Source organism: Ascaphus truei, chromosome 3 (assembly GCF_040206685.1).
Source record: "Ascaphus truei isolate aAscTru1 chromosome 3, aAscTru1.hap1, whole genome shotgun sequence".
Lineage (NCBI taxonomy): Eukaryota > Metazoa > Chordata > Amphibia > Anura > Ascaphidae > Ascaphus > Ascaphus truei.
The window spans coordinates 141,884,089-141,905,235 of record NC_134485.1 but is presented as its reverse complement, the minus strand read 5'-3'; the positions used below and the strand labels follow the sequence as shown (position 1 = coordinate 141,905,235).

The window sequence follows — 21,147 nt, the reverse complement described above, 5'->3', positions numbered from 1 at the left end:
ACCTAAGCTCCGCAGGGCCCTGTGCCTGCAAAATGTCTCTGTAAAGTGCTATGTAAAACTAGCAGCGCTATACAAGAACAAGCCATTATTAATTTTAATAACACACACATTGAATTGTACACATTCACATACACACAAAATTAAATATACATATTCTTTACAGTATGATATATACAGATTGGATTTTAAATGAGTTGTTAATATTTAACATTAACTACACACGTGCAATAGAATAAGGTTTAATTAATTCATTCTGAGCTACTCTCTTCTGTTGCTCTGTCAGTTCTGTGGGGAAGATCATGTGACCATGCAATGACTGATACTGTACATTTGTGCTCATACTCATGCAGGGCTGTGGAGGAGGCAGGACTCACAAAGGGGTGTGCCAGAGCCTGTTACAGAAAAGGAAGGGGTTGTGCATTTCTAAAGGGTTGCTATAGAAACAAAAATGCTTGTTACATTAGAATACATTAAAAATTGTCTTTCAAAGTTGTTTTTAAAAAAAAAAGAAAATGCTACAAGTATTTTCTCACAGTACAGAACTGATTTATTAAAAAAAACACACATGCAGGATATTGACTGAACTGCAGCTTTATGGCTTAAAAGGGCATTACCACAGTTGTGTTCGTTTGTTCACGAGTGAAATCAATAAAGTTTGTTTGATTCAGACAGTTCACAGTTCACAGTTACAGACAGAGGCGGCGGCCATCTTGGATTCTCCACATCGGACAGTGCAGCAGACGAGCAGCTGCAGGCAAGTTAGACCTGCACAAAGCCCCCCAAACACAGCCGGTAAGGAGGATCGCCCCCTCCCCCCCCCTTACACGGCATGGCCCCACCAAATTATAATAAAGACTGATTTGGGGAACACTGAGGAGACTAGATCTGCAGAGGGGCTTAGTAGTAGCTGCTTAATGGGGTACATTACACGAGTATTCAACACACTGGGGAGGAGGGCTACAAGATCCCATAGAGGGGCATACAAGAGGTCAGACACTTTAAATATGCCTGCTGGGACCCGAGCAGATTAAGGTTCAGAGTATGACAAGGTGGATCCAAAGACTGTGGCCCCCTCCAGAGAATGCAGAGGACCTGGAACTGCACCAGGGCACCAGATGGCCCTCGGAAGGGAAGGGACAGGCAAGGAGCTGAGACGCAGATTTAACAATGGATATACCCAGAAGGTTGAGGGGGCCAGCTTCCACTGAAGCATTCATGAAATCTGTGTTGTACTGATTGATACAAGATGTTTTCGTTCCTCCCTTCGGTTGGAGGGGGTCCTAGGTTTGCATTGAGTTGAGGGGAATATTTGTTCTTTAATAATGGTTACATGGTTACATACAAGTTGGTTACATACAAGTTGAAAGTTTTCGGATGTCGCAGGCTATCAGAGGTCATAGGCGTAAAAACAGTACTCTTCTGCATAAGGAAGCAAGCATGCACCTGTATTTTCTCTCTCCTTAGAGCCCCTACACCAAGCATGTCAAACTCGCGGCCCACGGGCCGCATACGGCCCACAACGAACATATTTGCGGCCCAGCTCGCCAATATTTAACTCGCGCTGCGCGCGCTTTCTACGCAGGAAAAAAAAAAATCTCCCCCCTCTCCCGATTGGCTGGCGCGTATTGGCACGCTGACAGAATTTTTTTTTGGCCCGGAGCAAGCTCTATCCGAGCTTGCATAGTGAGGCCCGCCTCTTCCTGCTGCCTGTCTCTTCCTGCTGCATGGAGCAAGTCAGGTGACTACTGCTCCATGCCTGCCTTGCTTCCCCCTTGCCCTCCTGCTCCGATTTCCTCCCCGTTCCGATTTCCCATGTGTGAGAGAGTGTGTCTGAGCGAGAAAGAGAGAGCGAGAGAGTCAGAGAGAGCGAGAGAGTCAGAGAGAGTCAGAGAGAGCGAGAGAGTCAGAGAGAGCGAGAGAGTCAGAGAGAGCGAGAGAGTCAGAGAGAGCGAGAGTCAGAGAGAGAGAGTCAGAGATGCCAAGTGTCAGGAAGAAAACATAAATTTTATCGTTCTTTTTTTTTTTTATATACTGTACTTTTCTAAATAAACCTACGTTTCTATGAAAATTGAAGTTTTTGTTTTTTTGCGGCCCACCTAAACTTAAACCTTGTTTATTTGGCCCGTGTTAGCCTTTGAGTTTGACATGCTTGCCCTACATGCTCTCTTAGTGCCCCTGATTTACCCGGCTATAGAGGATAGGAGTAAATATGCAGGTGACATACCACATACGCATAAATTGGTGGGCAGGGAAAAGGAGGGTACATGGGGTAGATAGCGAATAGATATACTTGGGCAAGTATAACAGTGTGTCGTCCATTTGATTAACAGGATAAACGGGATGGGGAGGATGTGGGGGTAAAGACAGATAGCATGGATTATAACCAGTACTGAGAGGTGTAAGGAGAGATATCAGAAAAAGCTTTGAAGTACAATGGGATATGCTTGCATACAGTCCAGTGTGTTACTAAACGTTAAATTGATGTGTTTATGAGTTATAAAATAAGCCACGCCGTGGGATGGGAGTATCTCACCCACGGTCCTCGCTATGCGGCCATCGAGGATTGACCTGGAGATATCCAGGCCAATCAATAAAGACCTTGGGGATGCTGGGGGCCGAGTATGTACGGCCAGGAGGACACACGGCAGTGGAGTCCGGATTCCCAGAAAATCCCCAGAGGCAAGAGATTCGAAGTGGTCTAAGGCCTCAAGAGAATCTTCCAAGTTGTTTTTTTTCCTACCCATTTTCCCTTCCCTTTACCCTTTCCCAAGGATGGTCGAGGAGTCCGTCCACAGCCAGGAGATCCAAACGCAAAACACCTGCTACCTGTAAAGACAGCTGGAAGGTAAATTTTGAATCTATACACATTTTATACTCCGCTATGGATTTATGTGAATATCCATCCAATTTTCAATGGGGTTGACACTACTATCTCACAATGTGAAGGAACTAAACTGTCCAAGGAAAAGAAGATTGGCGTTTACAGATTACCAGAGGCGACACGCTGACATAGTGTTATTGCAGGAAACGTACTTCAGCATTAGCAGTCCCCCAAAATTTCTAGACAAACACTTCAGACAATACTATTTAGCTTCATCCGCCAAGAAAAAGAAAGGTGTGGCGATCATCTTTAACAGATGCCCATTTAAGTTAGATTCCATGGTCAAAGATAAGGAGGGGAGATATCTGATCCTACAAGGCACAATCAATGGCCAACCGCTTACACTGGCGTCAATTTACGCTCCATGTGATCACAACCCCTCCTTTTTCACAATGGTCTTTAGCAAATTACACAGAATAGTGAAGGGTCCAATAATTGTAGCAGGGGACTTTAACTCAGTCCTTGATCCGAAAATTGATAGATCAGACCCCCTGCGAAAATCCGACAGAGAGGCCCCCACTACACTAAAAGCGGCACTGAAAAACAACAATTTAATAGATATATGGAGGGAACTACACGTATTAGACAGGGATTATACATTCTAGTCACATACGCACTCTTCATACAGTAGAATCGACTACTTCTTTGTATCGAGCAGACTGGTTCCAAAGATCTCCCACGCGGGAATCCACGATATTTCGTGGTCGGATCACGCACCTATAGAGCTGAGGTGTACCCAATTAAGCCTAGAAAAGCCGGGAGCAAACTGGAAGCTAAATGTGTCCTTATTAAGAGTCTCAGAACTGGCCCAAAAAATAGCAGAGGAAATAGACCAATACTTTAAATTAAATGTAGGATCAGTAACTTCCCACTCCTCGCTATGGGAGGCGCACAAAGACACTTTAAGAGAAGTATTGATTAATCTTGCAGCTAGGAGGAAAAGGGAAAGGGAAGCTAAAATAGTACAGCTGCAGACTAAATTAAAGGACCAACTGGAAAAACACAAACGGGATCACAACCCAAAGGTCCTCATGACAGTCAAAGATATTAAAATTGAACTAAACCTCTTGTTAACCTCCCAGGCCGATAACTCACTGAGTTGGTCAAAGAGGAAATTTTTTGACAAAGCAAACAAGCCAGATACTATGCTAGCAAATAAATTGAGAAACAAATTACCAAATTACAGTATTCAAGCGATAAGACGAAAATCAGGAGTCATCTCCGCAAACCCTAAATTAATAGTAGAGGAATTCAAACTATTTTATGAGAATTTGTATAACAGAGAGAATGTGGCACAAACCCATAGTACTAAAAGAGATTTGAAGAATTTTCTATCGGGTTCAAGCCTAGCAAAATTGACGGATGGGGAACGTAGCGTTCTGGGGGGGGGGGGGGGAGTTCACTATGGAGGAGATCACGCACGTGATCGAAAACCTGAAAGTATCTAAAGCCCCAGGCCCGACGGGTACTCAGGCCTGTACTACAAAAAGTATGTAAAACTACTAGCCCCACACCTATTGCGGTTCAACGCGGTATTGGAGGGAGCCGCTTTCCCGGAACAAATGTTGCAGGCGTCCATATCACTAATTTATAAACAAGGAAAAGACCCATTGGATTGTAAGAGTTATAGACCTATCTCGCTCATAAACACGGATATCAAAATGTACTCTAAATTGATTGCCATTAGACTAAGTCAAATCTTGCCTAGACTCATACACCCAGATCAAGTCGATTTCAAGAGATAGACAATCAGCAGATAACACCCGACGAATCATTGATCTGGTAGAGATAGCCAATGCACAGCAAGTACCCGTAATGGTGTTGAGTCTAGATGCGGAGAAAGCGTTCGATAGGATTGACTGGGCATATTTAAAAGCTACGCTTGCAGCATTTGGGTTCGGTGAAAAAATAACATCAGCCATCTTAGCTCTCTACTCGAACCCTGCAGCCAGGGTGGTACACCAGGGCTTCCCTTCAGATCTCGTCAAGATTAAAAGTGGGACAAGGCAAGGCTGTCCCCTCTCGCCCCTCCTATTCGCCTTGTGTATGGAGCTGCTTGCGGCCCAGATTCGTGACCATAAGGATTTTACAGGCCTGGAGTTTGGGAACCAAATACATAAATTAGTCCTATATGCAGATGATGTCCTCCTGGTGTTGTCCAGACCCCTGACGTCGCTTCCCAATCTCTTTGAGTTGTTGGGTCAATTTAATAAAATCTCAGGGTTCAAGATTAACCAATCTAAATCAGAAGCCCTAAACATAAATTTACCAAAACCATTAGAAAAACTTATCTCCATCAATTTCAACTTCAATTGGCAGAATAAAGCTATTAAGTACCTGGGAATATATATTACCAAAGATTATAATTCGGTGTATCGGGCAAACTACCCCAGGTTAATCAGGACCCTACGGGAGGATATAGGTCGCTGGTCAAAATTTAACATATCTTGGATTGGTAAAATAAATAGCGTGAAGATGAATTTACTACCGCGACTCCTATATCTATTTCAAGCGCTCCCGGTGCCACTCAGATTGAACGAGATCCTCAGCCTTCAATCTTCAAATTTATATGGAGAGGCAGAAAAGCGAGACTAAATAAACAAACCCTCCAGAGACAAACTGCGGAAGGGGGGGCTAGTGGTACCTTGCTTGTTATCATACGACAAAGCGGCACAATTATGCCAAATCTCTCAATGGCACACAAACCCGTATTTGGGACATTGGGTAGCATTAGAGAGCGCTGCCTGCTCACCATTGGAGCTAGGCAACTTAATTTGGAGCCCAAAAATAGCTAGGAAAGCATCACCGCTATCCTCAATGACCAATTCATTATCGATCTGGGAGGCAACTAAATTTAAATGTAACCTAACTACCAAAAACACCTTGATGACCCCTCTCTGGTATAATCCATCTTTTGCTCCTGGCTTAGTTAGGGCAAACTTTGCAATTTGGAAACGAAAGGGACTTAGAGATCTGGAAGGTAATAACAAAATTTTGTCATTTGCACAAATTAACTCAGATAAAAATATCCCACAATCGGAGCTGTATAGATACCTTCAGATCAGAGCTTTCTATAATAAATTTAACCCACACCCCCCATTGACATCATTTGAAAGGCTCTGTCTTAGTGAGATGTCAACAAAAGGACTCACATCGCAAATGTATAGAGAGGTAGTCGGTTCTGCTGTCACGGTAACAAGCAAATTAAGCTATATGTTGAATTGGGAAAAAGATCTAGGTGAGAGCCAGATATGGACGAATGGTCACAGATGGTGACGGCAGCCTCTAAACGTTCGATATGCGTAACATTAAAGGAGAACGCATATAAGACCCTGATGAGATGGTCTCATACCCCACTAAAATTATCGAAATTTATTCTAGGACGCTCCCCGTTGTGCCCGCGACAATGTGGAGAGTCAGCAGATTTGTTACACATGCTGTGGTCTTGCCCTCACTTAGTTCCAATATGGATCAAAATTAAGGATTGGCTACAGAGGATATTGGGCCTCGAAATTCCAATGGATCCCTGGCTCTTTCTATTGAACAGAGCAATACCAGGACTACCAAAACTCAAACTAATTTCCCATTTCGCAACGGCAGTGAGGAGCACGATCGCAGCATCCTGGAACCAGAATGCACTTCCTACAATCCCCAAAATTCGGAATAAAATTTGGTACATGTGTCAGATGGAAAAACTGACAAGCCTTATTAATGATTCGGGTGAAAATTTTCTAAAAGTATGGACACCCTGGTTAGCCCAGACAGACATCCCGGGGTAGAGATAACCACAATAATGCTTTAATAATTGCAGATGCGTTCTCCTATGATGATATCTTTGGTCGAACGGCTGTCAGTCACTATCAGGTAGATTAGTTGGAGAGGCAAATAATCGTATACACAACCCCGATTCAGGAAGCTAAAACCCAGGCAACATAGGTTCGAATGGATCCTCGGCTGTCCTCCCCCCCCCCCTCTAGCCACCCCCCCTCCCTTCCCCTGCCTATCCTTTCCCTTCTTTCCCACCGACTAAGGTTATAAACAATGTTCATACACTGTACTCAGTTATCATGTGTATGGAATGTAAAAAACATACGATCCTGTAATGGATATCTGTTGTACTTTATTGGTTTTCAAAGCTCAGAGAAAGTACAAGTTATAAAAAAAAAAAATATATATATATATATATATATATATATATATATATATATATATATATATATATATATATATATATTTGACCGTGATGGAAATTTTGTCACATTGATTACCTGTTGAAGTCATGTGGAAAAGCTGAGTAATCTTTATATTGCTCCAATTTAAGTTCTCATAATAAATGTGAAACTATTTTTCCAGAACTAATGCAGCAACTGAAATTCTACCATTCAGTGAAATAGCTGCCAAGCACCATTTTAACTCTGACCCTTCAGCTACAGCTGAAAATTGCTTTGAAATAATACAACCAGTCTAAACTTGGAAAGAATTAGGCCGTACCTATAGTGCCGTCGTTGGCGACGGTGACACGGCGGGTGACGTCACCCGTCGCCACCGGCGAAAGTTATGTTTCGCCGGGCTGCCAGGTCGCGGGATTCCGGCAATTTGATTTGTTCAAGGGCCGTCACGTGACGCGACGGCCCTTGAACAAATCAAATTTTGCTGGCTTCAGGTTTTCGCAACGTCGCTTGTCGCCGTCGCGTGCACTATAAGCGCACGTGCCTGCAATGTATTTGTTTTCGGGCGACGTCGCGTCGCCGGCACTATAAGCGCGGCCTTAGATTCTGTCGCACAATATAATTTTTCTATAAGTGATTATAGCATGAATAATGCAAAGAATTTAAACACCCAGTGCAGTTTATAACATTCTTCTGGTATCATCCTAATAAGTGAGATTTGAACATGTAAAATAGTGAACTGTAAAAAAATATAATCTGCGGAGTGAGACTTCATTGCGTTATTTGCCAACTCACTGAATTGGCACTAGCGATTTTGAGCATCATCTCAGACTTCAATGGGGACTCAATTATAAAAGTCACGACTTTTGCATTAAAATTTATTTTTTTCTGCTCCACAAACCCAAAATCTCACATTTTGGTCGTTGGGGGTCGGTATCTTTTCATTGCACTGCTGTCCATTGTGTGAGACTCACTGCAGATAAGAAATGAGAATCCAGATTCAGACATGAGCAGGTTAATCAGTAGTCAGGCATGTTTGGGCAGCATCTGTCAAACCTAAACTGATTCAAACCGGGGAGTTTTTAACGCTGAAAGTGCTGGCTGTTAACGAACAAAGCATTTCAAACTATTAGATTCAACCAAAAGTTTAAAGCTGTAGGAATAAAATAAGTAGCGTTGAACACACAAAAAAAACTGCAGCGGAAAGCGTCCAGGAGCAGCAAGCAGTCCGCAGCATGTGTGCAGCATGGAACGTTGCCCCGGCGCGTTCTGGTGACGTCACGTCCTCTTGGAAACTTCCTTCTTCCTTGTGCACGCGGATGGTTTGTATCTGCAGTGGCTGATGGAGAAGGTGTGTAATGCGGTGTGCTTGAAAATCGGGATCAATCTGTTTTGCAGCATGGATAATAAACATATCTTTTTGATCTAGTGGGTGACCTGAATAAAAGTCTTTTGGGTTAACTGATGTGTTTTTAGAGGGTCATTTTTTTCACTTTAGGGAAATTGCATGTTACCCTCCCAAGTTTTAGGGTGAACTGAGAGATGGGTAATAATAAGAATATCTGTACTAAATCATGTTGTCTTAATATCCAAGTCAAAGAACCTGACTGTCATAAAACTGCCAAGCAGTGGAATCATCGTTATAGATATGTTATTTTACGTAATTCTGATAAAGTATTAGGGCTTCATTACAACTCACAATACCTGTTCATTACAGAACACGTAGGTGCTAAAGCAGAAAGTTCCACTTACAGTGACAGTTTTCTGACAGAGAGGACTGAAGCATACTCTAAATAAAGTGTGGCCTGCAGCCCACTTTGGCAGCATTTGGAATAGCCCACATGATATTACTCTGGGATCAGCCACACGAGGATGCAAAAGCTCTACCGGTTTCCTCCTCTGGCCATCAGGGCCTCTGTGCACTGTGGGGCTGTCAGCTGCGGGGCCCTCTCACGCCATCCTCCCCGGTGCACCCGTCTGATACCAGAAGTCAGACTCTTCACTTGCCCCCAAGGAAGGACAGTGGCCTGCGAAAAAAGTGCCCATTATCATGCTTGGAAAAAAAGGTTAACACCTGCTCTAAATCAGATGCGCAAACTGAGGGTGCGGGATTTTCTAGGTGGAGTTGCAGAGGCCCAGCACTTTCCCCAATGCATTTAAATTAAATGCCGGTGGAGGTGTGCGGCCTCTGCAACTTCTCTTACCTGCTCTCATCTGGCTCTTAGGCGACGCATCACCATGACTGCAGGTAAGGTGGGGGGGTGCGCAGACGGCATGAACTGAAAAGTTTGCGCACCCCAGCTCTAAATGATAAAGCAAATCATTTGATTATAGTAAAAGGTTATGATGAAGATTTAGAGATCAAAGGGCTGAATTGATTGTGTAAAGATGGAATCATAGTTTCAAGAATTGTAATTCATAAGTTTAATTATATACATTGTTTGTGTTTTAGGTTATTGGCTGTTACAATGTTCCTTTAGTGAAGTACAGGTACCGGGCAGAAATCAAATCAAAATGGATTTTGGTAAGTATGTATTTTCTTCGGGTTATAGTTTTCAGATCCAATGGATGAGTGATTTATTTTCACAAATTACCTATGAACATGGTTAACCTCAGTCTTTTTAGTTTTATTTTAACAACTATTTTTGTACTTGAAATTTAATTTATACTGTATGTCCATTAGAGAAAGATGCAAGTTTTAAGGATAATTCCTGCATTTTATGATGCAAGGGTACATTGCAATCCTACGTTAACATAGTTTGCTTATTTTTAACGTAAGTTAGATAAACACTTTGCCTGTTTGTATTGCATAAGGCATTTATATTTTTAGTTGTGCGAAAGACTTCTGTATGCCATCAGAATTTGCATTTATATACTACAGGTATTAGTATTGATTTCATTTTTATCATTTAGATCAGTGGTTTCCAACTCCAGTTCTCCAGAACCCGAACAGGTCTGATTTTAAGGCTATCCCTGCCTCAGAATGATTGAGGCACTGTGCTTAAGCAGGGATATCCTTAAAACCTGACCGGGTTCTCTCTCGCTATGTATATTTATATATTTTAGGCAATATGAGATACCATGGTGAGACGAAATCAGAGGCAGCACTCCAATGAATAGTCCAATAATGTATTGTGAGTTACCAAGACACCATAACCGACGTTTCGGTCCGCAGACGGGACCTTTCTCAAGGTGATGCGAAAGGTCCCGTCTGCGGACCAAAACGTCAGTTATGGTGTATTGGTAACTCACAATACTTTTTTTGACTATTCATTGGAGTGCTGCCTCTGATTTCGTTTCACCACGGTATCGTATTGCCTGTTATACTCTATACGATTTGCACCCACTATATTGACTATTTTGATGGAGTGTAGAAAATAAAGAATGCAGTGCGCTACTATAATGATCCTCTATTGTCACTAAAACTAATTAGTTAACCATTATTACCATCTCTGTGATTATAAATTAAATAAGACAACAACCTCTGACTGTTGAATGGCATCTGCAGCTAGTTATGTGCGTAGAGGTTCAGCACCCCTACATAACAGTGAAACAGAAAAAACAGCGCAAATGCAATAGTGAAGTACTTTCAAAAAATATATATTACATAAAAGAATCAATATCTGCGTACATCAGGTTAGAAGAAAACAAGCATGTCATGCACTCGGGCATCTGTTACCAGGCACCGCTCGCCGTAGAGAGAAGGAACACTCCTGCATATGGTCCCTCAGATGTAGTACAGCTGGGCATTCGGGATGGTTGTCTGGATTCAAGTCGCTACGCCTTTGCTTGCATCAGAGGGCCTCCCTCCAGCGTGTAAAGAACCTCCGTTCAGCTGATCCGTGAGGTCAAGGGGAGAGAGCGAACTTGCAGAGGCAGCAGACGCCGCAGTCCAACCTGCAGTTCAGTTCCTCGACGCGGCTTCACGACACGCCGCCAAGTGAGGACGGCCGTCCGTTGGTAGTGACGTCACTCGTGAGCACTAGGCTTCCGTAGAGCAGTATTGCCAGTGACTGAAGGTACTCGGAGATAGTTCAGGAGTCACTCGTAGAGCACTTGTAAATTGTTAATCCTACGTGTTTCGTAGCCGTAGCCACTTCTTCAGGGATTGTTGGCAATTATGGCAAATGGGTATTTAAACCCCAGGAGCACATCTGGTTGGTTAAGTGAGACAGCACCCCCATCCAATCACACGCTGAGTCTGTTCAGTAACACCCCACAGTGAACGTCCAGACTGTGCATAGGTAATTGAGAGGATGAGATAGTGTCTCCCACTTAACCATTCACATGCTGCTTAACATGTAGATTAAAATAAGTGTTAGACTAAATTTTTAATTAAAACAACAACATTTTGCATATTTAAAAGTAGATATATGATACGTTGAGTGGAGTTCTGAAATGAAATAAACTTCAGTTAGTATATTATGTGCACATAGGTTTAACACATGGGTTACATACATTCTGTGAACCTGGTCATATATATAAAGTAAAGACAGAGCACAGGAAAGTCACAGAAAACAGACAATTCGTTTATCAATAGAGACACAATAGATCTATGTTTTCGTTCAGGCCCCTAGGGGCCAGCTTACCAAGTTTATGAATCCAGAATGTCTCTTGAATAGAGACATCCTTGATTCTGTCTCCTCCCCTTCTGTTTCTAGGAACGCATTTGATCCCTTTGAAGGTTAAGGAAGAGGGATCACTGCTATGGTAGAGAGCAAAATGGCGACTAACTCTGCGTCTGTAGAGCATTTTCAAAGTTTCTAATATGTTCCTGAATTCGGAGTTTGAGACTCCTTTTAGTACGGCCCACATATTGTAGACCGCACTGGCATGGAAGAAGATACACAACATGTGTGGTATTGCAATTAATATATTCAGTAATATAACATTTAGAGTTCATTTGTGATTGTCATCTTCACCCTGTAAGAAAAACATTTCAGTCACGAATGAACTCTAAATGTTATGATATTACTGAATACAGTGGCGTCCGCCTTTACGCTAAAGTGGCCGCCATCGCGGGAATTTTTAACCCGCGGACGGCGCGTGGTTCTTTTCGGACGGTTTCCCGTGCCTCGGGCGCTTTCAATGATGAGCGCCATTAGCGGTTATCTGCTGAAGCGGCCGCCGCGCGGGAAACTCTGATTCAAATCGGAAAAAAGCCCCGCATTTAACCCGGCAAGCTTTAGAATAAAGCTGGCCGCAACAGTATATTAATTGCAATACCACACATGTTGTGTATCTTCTTGAATGCCAGTGCGGTCTACAATATGTGGACCGTACTAAAAGGAGTCTCAAACTCCGAATTCAGGAACATATTAGAAACATTAAAAATGCTCTACAGACGCATAGTGTTAGTCACCATTTTGCTCTCTACCATAGCAGGGATCCCTCTTCCTTAACCTTCAAAGGGATCAAATGCGTTCCTAGAAACAGAAGGGGAGGAGACAGAATCAAGGATGTCTCTATTCAAGAGACATTCTGGATTCATAAACTTGGTATCCTGGCCCCTAGGGGCCTGAACGAAAACATAGATCTATGGTGTCTCTATTGATAAACGAATTGTCTGTTTTCTGTGACTTTCCTGTGCTCTGTCTTTACTTTTTATATATATATATATATCTATATCTATATCTCTATATATATCTATATATATATATCTCTATATATCTATATATCTAGCTCTATCTATCTCTATATCTCTAATGTGACCAGGTTCACAGAATGTATGTAACCCATGTATTAAACCTATGTGCACATAATATGCTAACTGAAGTTTATTTCATTTCAGAACTCCACTCAACGTATCATTATATATCTACTTTTAAATATGCAAAATGTTGTTGTTTTAATTAAAAATTTAGTCTAACACTTATTTTAATCTACATGTTAAGCAGCATGTGAATGGTTAAGTGGGAGACACTATCTTATCCTCTCAATCACCTATGCACAGTCTGGACAATCACTGTGGGGTGTTGCTGAACAGACTCAGCGTGTGATTGGATGGGGGTGCTGTCTCACTTAACCAACCAGATGTGCTCTTGGGGTTTAAATACCCATTTGCCATAATTGCCAACAATCCCTGAAGAAGTGGCTACGGCTATGAAACACGTAGGATTAACGATTTACAAGTGCTCTACGAGTGACTCCTGAACTATCTCAGAGTACCTTCAGTCACTGGCAATACTTCTCTTCGGAAGCCTAGTGCTCACGAGTGACGTCACTACCAACGGACGGCCGTCCTCACTTGGCGGCGTGTCGTGAAGCCGCGTCGAGGAACTGAACTGCAGGTTGGACTGCGGCGTCTGCTGCCTCTGCAAGTTCGCTCTCTCTCCCCTGGACCTCACGGATCAGCTGAACGGAGGTTCTTTACACGCTGGAGGGAGGCCCTCTGATGCAAGCACAGGCGTAGCGACTTGAATCCAGACAACCATCCCGACTGCCCAGCTGTACTACATCAGAGGGACCATATGCAGGAGTGTTCCTTCTCTCTACGGCGAGCGGTGCCTGGTAACAGATGCCTGAGTGCATGACATGCTTGTTTTCTTCTAACCTGATGTACGCAGATATTGATTCTTTTATGTAATATATATTTTTTGAAAGTACTTCACTATTGCGTTTGCGCTGTTTTTTCTGTTTCACTATTTTGATGGAGTGCCTGCTATTCCTTGCTTTAATATATATCACACTTTAGTAAAGTTATGGTGGGTACAAATAAGTGACAAAAACCCTCCACAGTAAAGTATATAGCAAATGGAAATATTACTATATGCTCATTTGCATGTCTTAGACAGGTCTGCAACCCCGCCTTTCACCATTATCACCCAGCACACAACTCTTCCACTGCAGCAAGGGATTCTGGGAAATGACATGCAAATAAAACTAAACCAAATAAAGCAGCGGAGACGAGAAAAAAAATATATAAAAAAAACACAATTACCAGTCATGAGAGCTTAACAGCTAGCCAAAATGTATACTACAAAAATAACAGTTTAAACCAGTGTTTCCCAACTCCAGTCCCCAGGGAACCCCAACAGGTCAGGTCTTAAGGATATCCCTGCTCCAGCAGAGGTGGCTCAGTAAAATGACTGAGCCGCTGATTGACCTATCTGTGCTGGAGCAGGGATATCCCTAAGACCTGACCTGTTGGGGTTTCCCGAGGACTGGAGTTGGGAAACACTGGTTTAAACAATCAAATTGGAAACCAGCTTGTATCAATCTTCTAAAGCAATATGGCCACAAGCAAAGGCACCTGTCCGACTATAAGCAGAACCCCTTAAGAGAGATAAATAAACAAAACCACTGGCCCTATTATTTATATCAGAAATGTATTAACTAATAGCATAAAAGGGACATTTTCTGTTTTATCTGTTAACAAACTTTCTAAGGCTGCAAATGCTTCTTGATCTTTTGTTTTCCTCATCATTGTCATGTGTGCTTGCCCTAAAATCTGCATCCCTCTAGCTTTTCATATTCCTTCTTAATATAAATAGTTTTCTTGGGAGTAGGTGACATTTCTCAAGGGAACAACCAGCAACTATCTCAATAGGTTCTTAAATGGTCATCATCGATTTAAAAAGCAGACATTTCCATACAATACAATGCTGTGGGTCACAGGGATGGACTTAAAATATATCTAACAATTCATAGACTGATTAGGTATATGTTTATTTGTTTTCCTGCAGGAAGCTGGAATGTATGTGAACAGATGGTGATACTGCAGGGTGGATTCCTCCTGGCCGAGAAGCTAATTCTTCCTAAAACATTGGTGGAGATAAAGAAGTCCGACTGGCCTCTTATTGAGAAGCCGATCACTGATGCTTTAAAGGAAATAAGCTCGAGTAGTAGCCGGTCTCGGTCACTAAACCAAGAATGGAGGAAAAGAGCCATAGCTGTAGTTTGGGCCAAAATTCTTTGTTGCCATTCAGAGTCAACCCTGAATCAAGAATCTGACATCGACCGGAAATGGAAAGAGGATGTTTTCTTTCCAGTCGAAAACATGATCCCGAAAATAAATCACACAGTGCTCTTTGAACTGCTCAAAACAATGAAAGCAGCAAAGATATTTGCAGAACTTCTCTTGGCGCTTCCTACAGATTTCTGGGCTGCAGAAGCGGCTTTGATGGTACATCATGTTAGTGATGAGACCTCCTTAGAGGATGTCACTTTCTTTTTGGATGTTTGGTGGGAAGTAATGAAAAGCAACATTAACAGGCAGGATGAGACCGTTGTATTATTTGGTGCTGTTGCTTGTCAGTACTTGTCAAAGTCTACTGATGAACCTTACCAGACATCAAAGAGATTTAAACCTGATCCTGAGCAGTTTCTACCTCCAAGTGACAACATCCTCACAGTTTTCTTAGAGGGACTTCATAAAATTAGACAATACATCGATAACGACAAACTTAAGTGCTATACTATAGCAAACTTGACAGAAATGTTATGTGCATCTGCATTACAAGAGGAGTCTGCAATGCTTCCTATTAGACTGTATTTGGAAAAACTTGTTGCTGTGTTTTCTTTTTGGAACATGGGAGCCAAAGACCATCACAGCTTCTCTGACACTCTTGAAGAAGCGGAAAGGACTGTACAGAGTGGGAGCACAGCTTCAAGATTTAGGTTATTACGTGGAGCGCAACATTTTGGTTTAAGTATTCTTAAAGATCTGTTGCATCAATGGGGAGATGAGTTGCAAAATGATATGAATTACAGTAAAGGCATTAGCTATGAATGTTATAGGATGACTGACAGCTTAGCATCCCTACATGAAATTCTAATTGCATTAGAACATACTGATACATTTCCTAAGGAACAAAAGGGTAATGCACTAGAACTGGCACACAGCATCACCAGCTTTCAAGACAAAATAGCTAATGTACAATTAAATTGTACAATGAATGACACTGATTTGATGGCTTCAGTTGCCATGGCAATTATTGAGGATAACATGGGCCGTCGCAAAGAAGTTTGCTCTGTCTTTGCCTCAGAAGTAAGTTGGGCCTTTTCCAATGACTGGTTAAATTGCCTTAAAAAAAACAAAACCCAATTTCAGGAGCCAGGCCTTATTTTCAAATTGCTGGAAACTGTCATGAGTGTCACAACTTCACAGAGCAATATCGATATTCATCAAATCCGGACGGGTACTGACATTATTTTAAGCATATTTTCAGGGCTGTCCTTAACAGAGAAGGACGAGGTGCTGATGAGAGTACTGTCTTCATGGGGCAAGAAAGGACTGTCTCACAATATGAAAGCTTTTACAGGTGACTTCCAAGAGGAACTCAACATGACCTTCAACCAAATCTCTCAAAGTGTGTCCGATTACAGTGCCACCAAGGCTGTTTCCAGTGTGGCTAAACTGGCCTTGTTGTACCCTGAAGCAGTTGTAAAGAAAGCTTGCCACTTGGCTGTGGTAAACCTTGGTGCTCATACTTTTTTAGCAAAGATATTGACCTCCCTTCCTGCCTTACGTTTTAAAATTACTAATAACGCAGAAAGATCTGTCTCCTTGTTATCAGAGTGCTTAATGGAGACATGTTGGGGAAAACTGTCCTCTGGCAAGGAAGAGAGCCAGTTTATATCCTTGTTGGTATTTCTAATGCAACCTTCTGAAAACATAGATGGTAATGGTGCTGTCACCCTGCTCCAACAGGCAGAAGTAGTAAGAATATTTGTTCTACCATACATTTTAGATGAATTTGCTCAGGTTGAATTATCTTTGCACATCCTCCATAAGACTCTAAATGTACAGGAACCTACGGATGAATCCGGAAAGCATTGGGTTCTGTCGTGCTCCCCATTTCCGCTCATCATGTCTCTTTGTAAGCTTCTCAATAGCTATACCAAGTACTGGCAGCAGTCTGACAAATTGTATAGTCTTTCATTGGGCTCCAAAGAATTAATAATTGACATTCTTGCAAAGATCTGTAGTGTTGCTGCCCCAGAAGCTGAAAACTCCCCAGAAACATGGAACAAGTCACTCTTCTGGCTGCACAGAAAAATGGAGCATTTGGATTGGGTCGTTTGCCTGAGACTAAAACCAATATATGGAGGGCACTTCAAAAAAGAAGTACCGGCTCCGTTATTTGATGTTTGCAAACTTTCAGAGAACGAATGGACTGCCCTAAACCTACCAGAGTATGGCCCTGGCACAGGGCTTTTGGCATGGATGGAATGTTGCTGCATCTCTGTAGAAATGAAAGACCAAATGCTTTCCCTCCTTTCTGTCAACAGCAAAGACCCAGATGAGGTCAATCTTTTTAGTAAAGGGTTCTTAGTGGCAATGATCCAGGTCCTCCCATGGTGTACCTCAACAGAGTGCAAGCTTCTTGCTCAGGTGGTGAGGAATCTCCTGCAAAGACAACTCCTTCATGTGCCTTACACTCTGGAATATGTGCAGTATATGCCGCTGCTGAATCTCCGACCTTTTGCATTTGACCTTCAATTCTCTGTTCTTCTGCTCAGAGGATTTCAGTTTCTCTGCAGCGCTAGCTGTTCTGATTGGCTTCCACAGGAAGGACAGAAACATGTTGCAAGACTTTATAGTTGCTGCATATCTGATTTGCTAGAGTCTGTTAAGCAGCAGGTTTCTGCATATAATCTTCAGCAGCAGCAAGGAAGACCAGAAACAGATTGTGTGCAGGAGGTTTCGTTCATTTACACTCAGGTATTCTGTCACGTGCTCCATATAATAGCAATGATGCCGATCAATACCTGTGAACCTCTCTACTTTTTGTCACTGGAGATTCTCTCGTTGTATGAGATTCTTGGAGCAAACGACACTTCCACAAATAGCTTGCTCAGGAGAGCCAACGAGAGACATTTTTTGAAGTCCATTACTGAGAATGTGGGCAATGAGCAACATCGGGCTACTTTGATGCAGAAAATAAGTAAACTCTAGTTATGGAGAAAAGAAGTATATCCGACATCCGGGGCCAAAGGCAGCCATAATAACTTTTTTTTATATAAGCAGCAAATCAACAAATGTTATCCATTCAGCTTGAATTAATTCCTAACTAGCATGTAGCAAGTATGCAATAATATGAAAACATCTAATGTAAAAAAATGCAAGCAAATTAAATGCGATGGAAAGTTACAGTAGCTGGAGGACAATTGCATCCATTGGAAACATCAGGCATGTCTTAGATATCACAAAACAGGAATATATTGGTTTGATGCGGGAGCCATATGAGCAGTAACGCTGGCTTGGGACCTTCATCCCAAGTATGACTTGCATATTTCCAAACCTGTCTAAATATCTGATTCCCATACGTATCCTCCGTAACTCCCAACCACACCAGTTTTTATGGATAACCAATTAACAATCAGAGATCCAAAGCAACCCCCCAACCACCTCCCTCTGCTGGTGAACTCCATGCAGACTGCTATGGGAGATTCTGCCAGTCTAATCAAGGTTTCAGAATGGACATTTCAATAATATTCATGGAACTGCTCAATTGCAGCTACAGAGACCGACTGGTCATGTCTAATGCTTTCCAACTTCAATTGTAAAAATGATTGCAGGAATAGAAATATGACTGCGGAATAAAGCCGGGTTTATAAAGCCTATCACAACTCAAGTACCCAAGGGAAGATGACTATTCATGTTTATTTAACAAAGAAATTGAGATGTATTTAAAATGTTACCTTGTGTGTTTTTCTTTTTTTCGTTGGTCAAAGTACTAATAGCTACATTGGCCCTGGAGTGGTGTAGCTTTGCAGGTTGTGACATATTTTAAAGGACCAACATGAGCATTGATCAGATGAAATGATAATGTACTCTGCTTTCAAAAGATCACAGGAAGTGCTGGCTTGGATATAAAGGGCTCTGAGTAAACAGATTGTAGTGTCATATTAAAGGGCCATAAAGACAAAAATAAAGTTCCAACAAGGCTTGAACTCCTATATGTACTCGTAGCATATACAAATAGTTACTGAATCAGAGATGCATGCATGCATACAGAGACCCAAAGAAATCCCTCAACCCCCCCCCCCCCCCCCCCTTATCTCCACTGGTGAACTCCATCCAGCCTGCCATTGGAGATTCTGCCAGTCTAGTCAAGGATTGAGTCTCCTAGTCGTTTGGCCAGTCTGGAATTTGAGGACTCACCTGATTTCCCTAGATAAAGGAGACCTCTGATCATGTTTGGATTGGTTCACTGGTTAAGCGCAGACTTGGAGGGGTGAGGTTTTGGAAATTATGTACACTATAATTATTTAATCTATGAAGAATTCTCAAGTTGGTCCATGAAAAGGTATTACAATGTGCACATTGTTTACTTTAGAAATAATTTAAAAAAAATTACATGGGCATATGTCAGCTGGATATTTTTCTAGCACCACAAAATACAAAATGTAATGTTTCCACACTGCAACAATAAAAAAAAATTTTTTTCTAAGTAGCTTTTACAGTGACTGGGGTATATGGAGATGCACCAACATTTTATATAGTACGTATCTCTTTACAGGACAATTTTAGCAATATCACCAATTGAATCTCTAGAACATGTTTACATCAAGATAAAACCACTCTGCAAATAGTTCTTAAAAATGCATTTATTCACAATGGAACAGTAAGTAGTGGTACATTAGTGCACATGATTTGTTTGTTATTAAACATAGTTATAGATGAAGTTGAAAAAAAGACATGCAGCCATCAAGTTCAACCTATGCTAAATTTAGACAGCAATGCATACGTATAAAAAGTGGAATATCCTAAAAATTAGGCGTGTCGCACATCTGACAAAATTGCAAACCGTTAAATGGTATTACAAAAATGTTAACGGGTATTGAGTTGCTTTTACGTTAAAATCAGACGAACTTGAAATTTTTATTGATACAAATTCCCATATTTAATAAAACGGGAAATAATTTTTTTGTACGCAACTATTGTCTTAGTAAGGTCTCCCTTAAGGTGCAACTGAAATGTTAAATATTTTAAGTTGTATTTTTATTTTCAGTGGCATACCTTTTGTAAATATTATTTCACACCTTCAAGAAAGATATAACTTTGTGAATCTATTTCATTAGTTTGTTTTATGTGTGGGTTATGTTTATCCTACGCCCATTTCTTTTGGCACATGGTATTACCATTGCATCACCAACATTTGGTGGTTGAGCGTTTTGATTTTTCAAGATTTCTTTAAGTGACTTCCCAGTGGACAAGGGCCACTAGATAAACTACTTCTAGTAGCATTGTTTATAAACATTACTATTGAACAGGAAGAAGCCTATGGCATTATATATATATATATATATATATATCATGTTTGCTAATTGTACACAGCGCTTTACAGAGACATTTTGCAGGCACAGGTCCCTGCCCTGTAGAGCTTACAATCTATGTTTTTGGTGCCTGAGGCACAGGGAGATAAAGTGACTTGCCCAAGGTCACAAGGAGCCGACACCAGGAATTGAACCAGGCTCCCCTGCAGCAATCTCAGTGTCAGTCAGTGTCTTTACTCACTGAGCCACTCCTCCCATTACTGTTGTAATTACTTATCTCCTGCAGTCTTAAACCTGTGGAATGTTTTGTATTTGCATCAACCATTAGAGAAGCCACCAATGAAAGCTGCCCCCTTACTGAGCAGCTTGTGCAAACAGTGCATCCATTGTTGGGTCAGAACACCAGAATGGCAATGTCCCTGCTGCGTTAACCCCTTTTCACTGCCAAAGGGATATTGCTTGGCGATGCCTGCAGTTCCCTCTGGCAACAAAAGGTGTTAAGTTTCTTTTGGCTACTTATACACACTGTTTAATGGACTATCAGGAATTATTGCTGCTTTATTGTGTCCAGTAAATTAACACTACTTGATGTATATGTAACTACCACCGCAAAGTCCATGATTGAGCCCTCCCCTTAAGTGTAAGGGTATAATACTTCAAATGCTGAACTGGATAAAAAAAAAAAATAAGACTTTAGAAACCTTAAAACACAAAAAAAAAAAAACTCACATATGTCAGGTAGCTTCTGCAGATGCCATGGAATAAGTCACCATGTCATGTGACTAACCTCAAAGCTGTGCATTCACGGACAATACAGCCTTGCACGCTGCATTTCCAATACAACAAGCACTGCTTACACATTGTACACATGAA

The 21,147-nt window shown here is 41.7% G+C and overlaps 1 protein-coding gene across 3 annotated transcripts; it reads left to right on the top strand.

The window, feature by feature from the left end:
- The first annotated feature begins 678 nt into the window (after window positions 1–678).
- GEMIN4 (gem nuclear organelle associated protein 4) lies at window positions 679–19,448 on the top strand. Of its 3 annotated transcripts, XM_075589582.1 has the most exons (4): window positions 679–792; window positions 2,772–2,845; window positions 9,503–9,574; window positions 14,736–19,448. In XM_075589582.1, the coding sequence occupies exons 3-4, from the start codon at window positions 9,565–9,567 to the stop codon at window positions 17,948–17,950; spliced, it is 3,225 nt and encodes a 1,074-aa protein (XP_075445697.1). In that variant the 5' UTR covers window positions 679–792; window positions 2,772–2,845; window positions 9,503–9,564; the 3' UTR covers window positions 17,951–19,448. The 3 variants fall into 3 exon arrangements, with proteins under 3 accessions (XP_075445697.1, XP_075445698.1, XP_075445699.1); XM_075589583.1 differs by lacking the exon at window positions 2,772–2,845 and having other exon boundaries at window positions 694–792; XM_075589584.1 differs by lacking the exons at window positions 679–792; window positions 2,772–2,845 and adding an exon at window positions 7,147–8,401.
- The last annotated feature ends 1,699 nt before the right edge of the window (window positions 19,449–21,147 follow it).